The 14,611-nt window shown below is 43.3% G+C and overlaps 1 protein-coding gene across 1 annotated transcript in view; it reads right to left on the bottom strand.

The window, feature by feature from the left end:
• Positions 1-4,392: 4,392 nt before the first annotated feature.
• Positions 4,393-14,611, bottom strand: part of LOC120804897 (spermatid perinuclear RNA-binding protein-like) — a 43,666-nt gene continuing 33,447 nt past the window's right edge. The window contains exons 11-16 of the mRNA XM_040154621.1: positions 10,598-10,806; positions 8,152-8,286; positions 6,989-7,129; positions 6,779-6,902; positions 5,446-5,496; positions 4,393-5,319 (exon numbers count right to left, since the gene is read on the bottom strand). Coding sequence (XP_040010555.1) covers positions 5,234-5,319; positions 5,446-5,496; positions 6,779-6,902; positions 6,989-7,129; positions 8,152-8,286; positions 10,598-10,806 — 746 coding nt within the window. The 3' untranslated portion in view covers positions 4,393-5,233. The remainder of the gene's footprint in view (positions 5,320-5,445; positions 5,497-6,778; positions 6,903-6,988; positions 7,130-8,151; positions 8,287-10,597; positions 10,807-14,611) is intronic.

The raw sequence follows: 14,611 nt of genomic DNA, 5'->3' as shown, positions 1-14,611 counted from the left end.
GACAGCGAAATCTACACTGAGCACAAGCGCTGAATACTGTGCTCGGAGCCGAACCCGTCTTGGCGCCCTATACCTGCAGATAAGGTAAAGCCGAAATTTGCACTTTGCGTGCACTTTTGCCATTAATGAACTTCCACAGGGTCAGAGGCCAGCACTGTGATTACAACGCACTACAGAGGTCCAGTCCTCGATACAGTATTACTCACATGTTCAGTTTTTCAAATCAGCATTTAGACCTTAAAATACATCTTGAACTAAATTCTTCAATGAAAATAAACAAAACAGTATCCTGTACAGTACCTTAGTCTAAACTGACACTCTACCCTCACTGAGACTTTTGACCCCTGTAATTTGTGGCCAAACGGGTTTCACATTCAGCCAGAGCCTTTCATTAACACTTAAAACAGGACGGGGTACGACACCGGGTATTTTGAATATCCGTGGTGGAATTCACACTCTGCCAGAAACACCCTTGACAGTTTTCTCTCATCTGTCTGCCTGCTTCTCTGCACGTCACGTTATCAGATTTAAGTTTGCATTCCTGCGATTTGTGATTTGAAAGGTTCCTGAGTTGAATATTGCTTTAGACACCAGTCGGGCTGCAGCGAGGAATAATGCGCCGAAAACATCTTAACGGGTCATTAAATCCGATACCGCTTCATAAAACTTTATCTTTCTTCAGATCAAATAATTTTTCTGGGATGCTACTTGCATTATAGATTCCTTTATATCTTTCCTCCTGCAAACTTAGTTGAAAACGAGTCGACTGTTTTTTTTTTTTCATAAAATGACATATACCATAATGAAGGCTTTAAGCCATAAATATGAGAAAAGGTATGATATTTATTAATTGCTAACACGTTTGTAAAGACCTGCACCTTTTTCCTTCCGGAACATCAACGACCATTCAAACCAGTGGTTCCCAACCTTTTTGTCCACTTGTCATCCCTCATCATCTCTAGTGGTTCTGACCAGTTCAAAAAAAATTCTTCTCGCATTGTATTGTAAGTGTCCTTGTATTCATCTTGTGACCCGTAACATTTGACCTGTGACCCTGTTTACCACACTGCTTTTAAGATAAGGAAAAAAAAAAAAAAAGCAGCTGATGTCGAACAGAGAACAGATGATGACGAACTTCGTTTTTAAGAAGATTTATAATCGCTTATAAATTGGTCTCGGTGCTTCGGATTGGAAAAGTACTACTTAGGCTACTATATGCAGTAATGTTTAATTTGGGATTATATACCATTAACATACCAATACAGTGTAATAGACATCGTTATAGACAAGTTGTAAAACGTATTTAGCATTTCTGAGAGCGCTTTCAATACAAAGCTACTTCAGTCACTACAGTATTTACATTCAGAGATACATTAGAAATATGTGTCTTTCCCCTCAGTGGGTTTTACATATTCAAACATATTAACATGTTTATATATATATTCAAAACTCACAAACATCCATATGGACAGCGTAGTAAATACTGTATTTACATACAGCGGCTCACATCGCGGCGAGCGTGCCGGTGCCAGCGGTCTGTTTGATTCGCTCCAGCAGCCTGACCGGGATACCGTTCGGGACTCGAGCCGAGCTGCTTGGGAACGCGTCGAGACTCCCGAAGGCAGAAGAAGTATTGCTTTGTGTTTTATTGACGTTTTCGGAGCCAGCTGGGTAAAAACAAATTCTCGGCTGCGGCCTCTTCCTCACTTAAACCCGACCTGGACTTGGCAGAGAGTGGCCCGAGGTGTTTTCTCTTTCATTCTTTAATATTGCTTTCAATATTGCTGCTTCGTCTCGTGTGGACGGAGGAGCCTGGGGGGGAGCGGTGCCGCAGTAATTGAGAGGCGCTGACAGAGTTTAATAAGGGTGAGGGATTAAACAGGAGGTCAAGTCTGTTGCCGAGGCGGGGTCAGAAAAGATCCTGAGGGCCCAGGTGGATGATTATAGGTGTGGCTATGGTCTGCGGCTGGTAATAGGCACTGTCGATGTACAGGCCACCTACAGACAGGAGACACGAGCAACCAGGGTTAACAGGAGCAGAAATCATTACCGGTTAGTTTAGAAACCTTTGCAGTGATAAACATGAATGGATGGAGGGGGGTGCTTCAACCGCAGGATCCCTGAAAGCTGATGACATACTCCATCAGAGCTGTTTTTATTGTTGTGGCTACTCTCAGGAGGCGTAGAATTTCCAGTAGCCCCCAGGATTCGTAACGGTCGGGGGGGGGGGGTAGGTAGACCCAGTGCAGCCCGTCACTTCTGTTGACCTCTATCAAGAACAGCGGGGACGGCAGCAGTGCTGCAAAGTTATTTCTCTCTGGGGCCAACAACAAGTACACGGCCAGGTTCACAAGAACCCAGATTACAAAGGCCACAAGGGAAAGCAGACATTTTGGACAGTTTATTGTCCGAAAATCTGATTATCTTCCAGCCCCGAACTTATTTTGGAACCGTGGTTCACTCATTTTAACTGCATTAGCGATACAAGATGCCGCTTCCCAATTCTTTGCCTTTTTTTGCATTTCAGGTCAGATGTTAACTTTGGTTGGACTTTACATGATGTTTCATTAGTCATCAATAACCACGGTCACCTGAGTGCATTTAAATTGCCTGGTGCAGCTTTAACTTCAAGGGTAGCTGTGGTTGGCTAACAACACTGAGATCTGGAAATATGGTGACGTTGCCGACAGTCTGACGGCTCAACAAATACAAGAAGTCATGACTGTGAGGGTTCGCGACCGGTCTACTGTTTGGAGGTCAAAGTGAAAGGGAGCACACCTGAGATGTTGGTAATGATCCCTAACTGTGCACAACTATGGGGAGCATGGCGGGTCGGAGTTGAACCTGGAAGTTGGTCTGTAAGCTGTGACGCATGTTTACAGCAGAGAGTTTGGGTGATGCTTTTACCAGCCGCCTTTGTTTTCTCCTCCAGAGCTGAGGTTCGACCCCAACCTGTCCGATCGTCTCACTGCTCGGGATTCTTGACCCTTCTTTTGAGTGACGTCACCACGTTTTCAGATCTCGGCATTTCGCTCGGTGAGGACAGTGTTTGTTGCTGTCTTATCGATAGAAATGACGGCCAGTGCCATGAAAATGAGATTAAACTGGCAATAAGCCAGAGTTCTGCTTGAAGAGCTTCTCAGCGGACACGAGGCAAGAAAGTATCTTTGTGGGTTTCTGATACCCACGAATAAGGTTGATGAACTTTAAAATGAAATAATGATAGTTACAAGGTGAAGAGGGTTAATGACACTGGTTCAAGCTGTAGATTAACAAACGTAACTTAATATTCCACAAATATATATATATAAATATATTATAACACGTATTATCCATTACGTGAAATCACTCGAGGTGAGTAATCTACAATTATGTTTTTTGATTAGATCTTTTATCATGCAACAGAGTGAAAGAATCATGACAACACTACGAACCACAAGTTACTCGGCTGTTGACAAAAAATATTAATTTATTTAAAAAGAATATTACCTACAAACAGGTCAAAATAAAATCTCTCTGAAAAGAAAGTATTTCAACTCAACACAAAATGGCTCATACTCAACAGTAACTGTAAACTTGGACATTCAATATCCAAGGAAAAGGTCTCAGTGCAACCGATTATTATAAACCTTTTTCTTTTCTTTTCTTTTTTTAACTTTAACTTAAACCATCACAAGAAAACAGAGAGAAGTTACAAAACAATGTTCACATCCATGAGTAATTGTTAAAGGAATAATTAACCTTTTTTCCAAAGAAGCTCTCTGATAAATTACATTTAGATGTCATCAGTTTTTGATCTGCGTATTTGGTGCTACTTAGTTCCCTACTGCTGATATTTATTAAGCTCTCTAACTCGGATATTTTTAGTAGTCAATGTATGTGTGTTTTTAACTTCCCTATAGTGTCAGTTTATTTCTTTCCTTCCCTACAGTGGCTGCTTTTAGTTTGCTACGGTGGACGTTTGAGTTCATTACTGACATTGTATATGTTGTTGGTTTATGGTTACTCGTTTCTTTAGTTCTCCACATAAGATGTTTAGCTGCGTACAGTGGTTGTTCACTTAGTTCCCTATATGAGCTGCTGACTGAAGTTGAGTGGATGTTGAGTTGGTTCCCTGCATTGGATTGTTTGTAGTTGCTGTGCAGGGGTTGAGTTCTTTAGTTCCCTACAGTGGCTGTCCATTTTTTAGTTCCCTGCAGGGCTTATTGAGTTGGCCACTGTAAGGGAACGGTTTCTTTCTTTCTAACAGAGGATGTTTGGTTCCTTACAGCAGATATTTATAAAGTTTCCTGCATTTCATATTTAACAGTTGGTTTGTTTGTTTTTTCCCAAGTTCCCTAGAGTCTCTATCTATCTATCTATCTATCTATCTATCTATCTATCTATCATATAGTTCCCTTACAGAGGATTTTTTTTTTTTTTTTTTTAGTTCATTACAGTGTATGTTTATATCCCTACTGTGGATCTACACTTAGTTCCCACAGAGGATGTTTAGGTTTTTCAGTGAATATTTTAATATTCATACATAGGCCATTTACTGTAGAGGTTGGTGTATGTTTTTTGTTCCCTGCAGAACTTGTTAAGATTCTTACAGTTTCTAATTACTTCATCGCCACATTGTATTTTCGTAGTCTGTGTATGGCAGGTGTTTCTTTCATTCCAAACAAAGTATTTTAAGTTGCTTACTGTGGATTAGAATTTCGTTTCCTACATTTGATATTTAGCTGTTGTAGGGTTGGTGTTTTTTTTTTTTTGTCCCCTACAGGGGATGTTTAGCTTCCTAAGGTGGCTGTTTCTTTACTTCCCAACAGGGTATATGTTTATTTCCCTACAATTAATATTGAGTAGTTGCTGTATGGCAGGTTGTTAATTAGTTCCCTACAGTAGATTTTCATTTAGTACCATAGAGCAGGTGTTGGCTTCCCTCCTATGTAATATTTATCTGGCAAGTCTTTAACACAGTGCAGCTCACTTAATGCTGAACTCAGTTTTTCACTGCATAATGGTCTAAAGATCAAAGTTATAACACTGCTGCACAACTTTCTGATGGGCAATTTAAATGTACGCGGTTGCCGCTGTAGCGCAGTTGTACTGATAAGGAAAAGTGGTTTCAAAGTTTGTGGATTTCAGTATCGGAGTTTTTTGCAGTATGAAGCTTGTGGCGTGAGCACGCAGTCAAAAGCAGGATATTCCTTTAACAAGTGACTTCCTGTGAGATGGGTGAGGGAGAGTCCTAATAGGGGTAGAGGTGGGTGACGGGGTATGCTGGGGGGACTCTGATGACTGGGACAACTACTGAGGGCATTCTGGAGGGAAAACCTGAGGAAGAGCAGAGAAAAACAAACAAAAAAAACAAACGAAAAAAAGAAAAATGCAAATGTTGGGATGTTGTGATGGAGATTTAATGGATGGATTATTGATTAGTTAGAGGGACTACGATCTTACTGTAGGCAGGGAGGGCGCCCGCAGGGCTGTAACCATAAGGAGCACCAAAACCTGTGAGGAAAAAGACAAAGTGTGATGCAGTAAAATCGCTGAACAGAGTACATAAACTGTATTGATTTATCCAACCGAATCAGATGATTGTTTTCCCATCACACACAGCTGCAACCATTAGTCTGATAGTCAATTAGTCAATCGAGAAACTTAATCTCCGCTGATTGAAATATCATTTCAATCTTTTTTTTTTGTAAAGCAGGATTGCCAAACATTTGCTGCCTCCAGCTTCTCCAGTGTGTTCATTAGGTACACCAAGCTGAAGCTAATGCGGTCTAAGGCAAAAAGTCCCGGAATGAATCCTGTCTTCACGAGGGCTCTGATGTCCAGTTCGGGTTGTTTTGGATAGGTGTTGATTCAACCGATCGTTTCGGAGGCTGCGATTTGTGATGCCGCTGAATAGTTTTGCATCATATGGACAGGTGTTTCTATTATTTTGTCCACCCCGGTTTCTATCACTGCTGCTAGGCTACACAAAAGAAACACCTCCCTGTATAACGCAGTACAGTTCAACAGCACCGCAAACTACATCCTCCACAGTTGAATCAACACTTCTCTGCAACTGTTTCTATAAAAGCTGAACATCAGAACCTTCATGGAGGAGGATTTATCGCAGGGTCGTTGTATCAGACTCCATTAGTTTTTAGCCGGCAGTTCCTAATAAACCGCAAACTGAGTATTTGTGTTTCGGACAGTTGGCCGGAAAAAAACAAACCATCTGAAGTCAGATAACTTGGGCTTATAAACGGCAGTTTTGACTATTTTCTGAAATTTTGTGGACAAAAGGAGGAATCAAGAAAATAATTGTTGGTTGCAGCTCTATTTCAGCCCCGTTTGTTTCCTACAGTAGAGTTCACAGGATATCTGGAAAACTTTGTTTGTCCAAAAGCTAGATTTTTATTATGAGATGACGTTAACTGACATTAGGGCTACGAGCAACGATTCATTTTCACGAATGATTAATGCATCAGTTAATCGTTTCCTTTATGATATGACAGACGGTAATAAAAAACGGCCTTCACAGGTAATCAGAGTCAAAAGTGATGTCTTGTTTTATCCGACCAACAGTCAAAGATTTCCAGTGACAGAGAGGCCGATGGAACCGGTGATAGTTGCAGGTTAATTTAATTTCCCTGTCAATTGACGGAGAAATTAAATTCAACCCCTAAAAATACCTCTTATATAACCCTGAGTCTGCAAGTGTGGAGCCTTCTGATGAATAAATCCAGTACATTTTGGGTGAAGAGCTGACGCCATAATAAAGCAGCTGGTAGTGACTCACCTGGGGGGATGTATCCATGTGTTGGTGGGGTGCTGATGTAGGGAGCTCTGTGGATAACGGGGACCCGTGGAGGTCTGGCGGCAAGGGCCGGGAGGGTCAGCACCGAGGCCACGGGTCGCTTCGGCTACACAAACACACACGGCAGGTATCATTTCGGGCCGACTGCAGGAGCGCTGCAGTCGGTCAGTTTAATCCTGGGCGTTTACTCACAGGAGGATTGGGCCGTTTCTTCTTGGTGGTCGTCGATTTGGAGCCGGAGAACAGGCTGTTCAGGGCGGACAGCGCGGCGCTGGCTTTGGCTACTTTCTTATTGGGACCCGTCCCCCGAAAAACCTGCTTGTCCACCTCCACCTGTCACACCACACAAAGATACGATGTCCTCTCAGGATGTATTTAAAGGGCTATAGGAGAGACCTTTGTTTCGCAGTAGGACCAATGCCAGTATCAGACGATATTTTTGCCATTCAAGACGTTTAGGGTTATCAGACAAATATTGTCCGGTCGAATTCTGGCCTAAAACGATGGATTTGAATTTTGGGTAAATGATTTATTAGATCAAAACATTTGCTTGTTTTTCTTCTGTTCGTGTTATCGTAAGGAACCTATTCTCAAGACCTTTCTGCCTGACTGTTGACAGAAAAGGTTCAGGTCCTTACGCCTGTGTGACGGCGGAGTTCGTTGCGAGAGGGTTAAAAAGCTGCGGATTGACAGTCTCACACTGTATCAATTAAATGACAGTGTTTCAGTCACTTTTTCCCAGAGGAAATAACGACTTGATTGTTGAGGCGAATGCGACTTAAAAGCCGTAAACCGGCAATTAAAGCGGCTCCCATGTGACAGGAATGCGCCATAAGCAGTTTTGGAGCGGCCCGCCGTGTCAGTCCTTCCAGACATCATCTGTCAATCAGATCGTTTCTGTAGTCCTGCAGCACCCCCCCCTGTCGCGGAGGGCGTTACAGCCCCCGCGACGCACTCAGCTCTTCCGTTTCTTCTAGACAGACTTCTGTGTGCCAAAGGATTTCTCCACTGAAAGAGCCGCCACACGCTGAGTGAACATTAGAGAAATAATCCTCGGAGAAAACATTCAGCTCAGTTCATTACGCTGCAATAAAATGTGGCCTTAAAAACCGTGTCGAAAATAAACTACAGTGATTCAGACTGGTTTTATGGGGTGAAATTGGTTTCATGTTCGGCAGTCTGCTCTGGCATTTTTGAGAAGCGTGAAGATGTTTTGAAATGCAGGAAGCACCGAGGTGCCGAACATCAAACAGCCCCCCCCCCCAACGAAAATCAATTTCTAATAAGGCCCTCTGAAAGGAGGACGGGAACTCTATGAAATGGAGCGGTGAGTGAGTGTGTGCATATCTTTGTACCTCTATGATGAAGCGTTTGTCATAGCTGCTGCCGCTCTCTGATATCAGCTCGTATTTGAGGCCGCGGCGTTTCTCGTTCAGCTCCATCACCGGGTTTTTACCTCCCGCCGTCAGGATCGGACCTGGAGCTCTGGACTGCGGGCGGAGAGAGAATTAGCTACACAGGCCTCACATCCTCCGCTCTGGTTCAGAGATGGAGGTTTCAGAAAATTGCCACAGGGTTCGAGTTTTCGTTTTATCCCGTGCACAATAAGTGCTCTACATTTGAATACTTTATAAGCCTCTCGGGCCCTCGCACAGTTTAGCATTTTGTTTTTCTTATCTCTCTAATTGCGTGGACAGTGCCGGGATGCAGTCGTCTCGTTTTGTTTCTCGTTCGGTCTGGGGGCCTTGCTTATATGTGGGAGGGCCGGGGGACCTTTCACATATCTGTGTCCGGGGGCCTGTTGTGTCATAGTCTGTCCATGGCTGCAGGATATTTTGAGCTACGAAGAGCAGCTATTAATTGATATTTTGTCATATTAGAACATGTATTTCTATGCATGGGTCTAAACCTGGTGTACTCTCAAGTATCAACCCTCGTTGTCTCTTTTGCGGTATGCTTCCCCACCTGCGCGCGTTGACAGAAGATCCGTTTGCCATTTGACTTTGCCAACGCCACACACACACACACACACACACACACACACACACACACACACACACACACACACACACACACACACAGCATTCAGAACAACTTCATTACCTTGAAATTAACATTTCAACAGTCGGCTTTGTGCTGCATTCAAGATGTTCCGATTAGAAAAGTGACTGGTAAACTTTCTCTAGCGCCCTGACAGACGGGAAGTGAAACACATTTTCCCATCCACCATCTATGACCGAGCCGTCCATGGGCAAGGCACTCAAGCACCCACCTGCGGCCGCAGCGAGGCCGTAAAGCGGCCGTCAACACCGCCATCGCCACGGAGACTGGCTGTACTGGATGTGTGAATGCGTAAGTGAACGAATGAATGCGTGCGAAAGGGAGAAAGTCCGGTGAAAGCTTCATCACAAAAAGAGCGCGCTCGGTTCTCTCAGGGATTTAAAAGACGTCGACGGTTTCTGTGTCTAAGTGAATGTTTGGTTCTTTAAGCATCTGACACTCTCCAAGGGCAGATTGACAAACTTCAGTAAAAGACAGAGAGAGGACTGGCTGCTAAAGTGCTGTCTTTAACCCTTCGGACCCTCGACTGGTTCCGCTCCCTTCATTCACAGGCTCCTTTTATGGAACTTAATATAGAAGCATGACTTCCCACCACGTAATAGACCCACCATGTGGAACAACGGGTAGATACTCGTTAATCGTACATCATTGGATGTAAGGCTGCAACTAAACCATTATTTTCATTATAGATTAATCTATTTGTTTGATTTATTGTTCGCTCTTTGACTCGTCTGAAAGTAATAAACCAATCACAGCGATCACAGTTTCCCAAAGCCCAGGATGACGTCTTCAAATGTCTTGTCTTGCTTGGTCTGACCAACAGGTCCAAAACCCAAAGATTTTCGGTTTACTATGACATGAGACAGAGAAAAGCTGAAAATCCTCACATTTGAGAAATTGAAGCATCTTTCACTATTTTTGCTTGACAAATGACTGAAACGATTCATCGATTATTGAGATCAACTATCGATTAACTGACTAATCGCTTCAGCTTTACTTGGATGGAATATGGGTTGTAACCCATTTGATGGATGATGTGGAGATTTCCGTGATAAATGTAATCTGATCATTTAAGGAATATAATAACGTAGTAAAGTCCACTTCCCCTTAGAAGTAATCCATTAGTTTTGTTTCAGTTATGAGACTACTCTGTATTGAAGGTATGAACATAAGCAGCTAGCAGTTTGCTAACAACTTTATCAGAAGGGTTTTTAATCAGCAGAATATTAACGGAATAAGCTGAACAGAAAATATGTTCTCCCACAGCAGAGACGAAGGGGCAAGGAAAATAAGAAAACAATGTTTTTCTCATCCAACTCCTACTAAAGCCAAAGAAGTGAGCTTTTGAATCCTGGATGACCCGTATCAGGCCAGTGACTTTTTGCATAAAAGACTTCACTGGGGCAGCAACTCCTGTGGATTCTGTGAGAAGGATACTGAGATCGTAGAACGCATTTTCTTCCGGTGTGAATCTGTGCAGGCTTTTCAGAGGTGGCTCTAGTGTGGGGATATACTGCTACGTCCACTAAATGTGATGTCCATTAAAGCTCGAGTACTTATGAACGAAAAAACTCAGATTTTCTGGTAAATAATTTGATTTTGTTGGGTAAACGTTTGATTCACTGATGTAAATATTAAAAGGTTAAGCCCCAAATGAACATAGGTCGTTAAAGTACAACTTCCAGGTTCTAGCGATTCTTTTCATGTTGTTTCATGCAACACTTTAAACTCTGAAAATACCTTAAGGGCTACTTGGAGCTTGGCAGTTCTCTTGGAGTTCCCGGCGGCCTGGTAGGTGGTTCCCTGAATGTCCACGGACATGGTGAAGACCGGAGCGTGGACCGGGCCGGACTGGGACAGCAGGCGGTACTGAAGACCTGGGTGGATCTGGTTCAGACGCATCAGAGCGTTCATGGGGTGGTTTGGATCCGTCATCCTCCAGTCTAGGACTAATTGAGGAGAGAGACACGTTCATTCTCATGACAAGGAAAACAGATCTTAAACATTTTGTTTCTTGACCCGGGTATTTAAACCTGCAGCTACTGATTTTTTAGCTTTTATTTTTCCCCTCCGGAGGGAAACCTCTGGCTCTTTAGCTGCTAAATGCTCCACTGTGTCCATCAGCTGGTCTCTGACTGTGTGTCTGCTGTTTGCTGCTGAGCAGGTAGCGGACAGCGGCTTTTTATGGCGCTTTTTCTTTAGGTTCATCACTACCAGAGACATTCTACTGGCACTTTAATTGATCATATCTGTACATTTGTCGCTGCTTTTATGTTCACTGTTTATCGTAATACGTGTAGGACCAGGTCCACTGTCCCTGAGGTAATCAGCGTTGATCATTGAAGAGCCGCCTGAAGTGTTATGTGTAGTTACGCATGTGGAAAACAGTTGACAAAGACGCCATTTTCTGGAGAGATAAAGAGTAGAAGAGTAAAACCGATTTGGTGACATAAAGCTGAAACATGAACCGGAAATTTCGCTCCAAGAAATAAAATTACTAAATCGACAGTAACAAAAACAATTTGAAAGGAATTTGAACCTCTACTTTTGGTTGTATTCACACATTTCTAGAATATTTCCTGCAACACATTTGTGGGCAGAACTCTTACTAGTTCAACTTGGCTCAAAACACAAGCAAGTTTGCAAGGATCAGCTGACAAACCTTTATATTGAAGAAGCAAATGGAAACCACATTCTGCCTGGAACATTTAAAACCAGGGTCAGCAGTTAAATCCTAGGGGTCATGAGATGGTTACTGGGAGATGAGAAAGAAGGGAGAAACAGTCCTAATCCACAAATTTGGATTAATTTTTCCCTTTTGTCAAATATCGGTTAGGTTTACCTCTTCGGGCTTCAAAATTTGAAACGAAACCATGTGAGAAGTTAAGAGGGTAAAAGCTTTGGCTGAACTGCGAACAACTCACAGATATCTGAAAGGTCACAGGTAGCCTTAACCAGACACTGTTTTTGTGTCAAAAGCCGAAAAGTTTTGGAATCACTGGTTAATCTTTTTTTTTCCCATGTAAAATCTAAATCTGAAAATTAACTGGTAACTATAGCAGTCAAATAAACGTAGTGAGCAGAGAAGTACAATATTTCCCACTGAAATGTAGAGGAGTAGACGTGTAAAGTGGCATAAAATGGAAATACTTAAGTACAAGTACTTTAACATTGTACATTAATACAGTATTTGAGAAAATAGTTACTTTCGGCTACTGGATATTCGTAGTAAATCGGCTAAAACATGCAAAACCTCTGTGAAAACACACAGGTTTTAATGTTGCACATTTTTCTCAACACCTTAAAGCGTGTGCTGACAAACCTGCGACGAAAGGACACCTCAGTAACCCTTTAAACCTAAAACACGCTGCCCGGGCTCCTGCGCACACACTCTGCTGACGGCCAGGTTTCCATCAGTAAAACAGGAGCGATGAGTAATGAGACGCACGACTTCAGGAGCAGGAAGTCTGAGAAGCCGTTTCATTGGCCGAGCTCTCCTGCCGACAGTGGCCCCGGTGTCGGGGCCGCCTCACGCCTACACGCTGAGATGAGGAGAGCTCTCTGCTTCCCCAGAGCGCCCGAGCTCCAAAATCTCACAGATGAATTGAAAATGAAACCGTGACACCCGGTGACATCTATTATAAAAATAAAAAAAATTGCTGACTGTCTGCATAATAAATAACTTTTTTTTTTTTACTGCTTTAGGTGCAACTTCGTCAACTGTGCTTTGAAGCCGCAGTAAAATTGCTTCATGCTGTTCAACCTGTAAACACGTTGCAAAGTCAAACAGCAAACTGACTTGAAATCAGACCTGAGAGTCGCCAACATTCCTCACCGTTAATATTGCTCTAGAAACGCAACCACACCGAAGGTTCTCCTGAACCTGATAAAATGGATCTTTGCTTTCAGAGAGGTTTTTCTGAGGTAACTCTTTCAGGCCAAAGGGGTCAGATGTTCCATCAAGGTTTCGCCGTTGTGAGGTGACAAGCTAAAGGGCAACGAACCCTTCTGCTGATCCTTCTAGAGGCTCTACAGGTTTTAAGACACCTCATTTCTCTGACTGCGCAACCTTCTGCTAACCTGCGCCACACTTTATTTGCAATGTAAACGTTTGCAAACCATTGGTGTTTAATGGTTTAATGATAAAAAGCTCTCATGGAACTTGATCCGGGGTTTTTGAAAATCGGTCAGTATCAACGTCCGTGTCTGGCAATAGGATAAACTGCCCACTGTGGAGCGCTCACTGTCCCAAAAGATAATATTCTGTAGTCTTGTGCACACAACATAACATCTTGAGTGCACAAGATATTATGAGGTATGACTTTGTGCGAAGAAGTTAACAAATGTTCATCTTTCAGGGGCTCCGTAGCGAGACTATTACCTCGCTTACTTGCCAGATCCACCCTGCGGATACGTTACGTACTGATGATTGTTGTCTATGAGCTCTGATAACTGAACTTTTAACAAACGGTCCTGACCTCTGGGTCATATTTCGTCTCTCTTTTAGGTCCAATTCTTTGTGTTGCGCTGATGGTGGTAGGTGAGAGAAACACAAGCAACTCTAATGGGGTGCTTTTCTGGCTCGGGTGGAAGGTTTACGCGTTCGGTTCGAAGAGGTTCGGTGACCTCTGGGCCTCTGAAACCCACCGACACAAGAACGTGTGCTGGTTTCGTGGGGTCAAGGGAAACCAACGAGGCCTTCACCTAAAGCAGACAGACAGTCTGAAACAGCTATTCTCTGATTCACGGAGCGATATTACACAAGCTGAAATAATTAAAAGCTAAACTGCCGACACGGTGGACACGATGACATTAGGGCTGCGCATTTATTCAACATTGGTGTTATCATATAAAGGTATCATTGTTCACAGTTGTCATATCCTAATGTAATGTTTCTCTGTGTTTTTTCAAACCTGTCACAGCATTAAATGACAGAACTATTTTCCTAAAATCACTTTTTTTTTTCTTTCTAAATAATGGGTTTTTGTTTTAGGAAACAGGAGGAAGAGAAGTAATATAATCACATCATTGCAGATTCTTGAGGAAACAGTAATGAGACATTGGGAATGCTGAGAAAATCATTACAGTATTTTTCCATATGGCCACCCTCAGGTGTCCCGTTTTGTAGAACAGGTGTCACTTAGAGACTTCCTCACGCTTGTGAGGCAGTCGGCAGCCTCTGCACACGCTTGTCTTTTGTCCTGCGGTCACGGTGTGTAATGACTGCGAGGGTCTGACGGGCACTTAAGACTGAAGTGTGGTTCACAATGAATATGGATGGAGATGCTGTGGAAGATGAACGCAAAGGTGCTGATGGACAGGTGCTGACGAGGGGGGGGGTTGTTAACGCGCTGTGTATGTATGCGTGCACGCACAACACGTGTGTATGTGGTGCGTGTATGCCCAGACACTGGCGCGTGTGCGTCTGGTGGGAGGCAGTGAGATAATTGCATGGCAGCAGCCTGCAATATTAATCCCTCTCTATCTCTGCCTCTCTCCTTTGAACTGGAAGCAGATGAGAGTTGCCGGAGACGATTGTCCCAGTGAGGGCCGATTTAATTACTGTGACAGTGACAGACAGGGGAGAGAGAGGGGGGGAGAGAGACGGGGGAGAGAGAGGGGGAGAGAGAGGGGGAGTGCAGCCATCGGTGGCAGCACTGTTTACTTTTAGGGAATTTTTCCAACCTGTGTTGTTTAGTCTGGTCGATTTTGGACTCTGGTTCATTTTTCCCCTCGGTACGATTCGTTTGGGCC

The sequence above is a fragment of the Xiphias gladius genome, chromosome 19 (genome assembly GCF_016859285.1).
Source record: "Xiphias gladius isolate SHS-SW01 ecotype Sanya breed wild chromosome 19, ASM1685928v1, whole genome shotgun sequence".
In the NCBI taxonomy this organism is placed as follows: domain Eukaryota; kingdom Metazoa; phylum Chordata; class Actinopteri; order Istiophoriformes; family Xiphiidae; genus Xiphias; species Xiphias gladius.
This window is presented reverse-complemented; position numbering and strand designations above follow the sequence as displayed.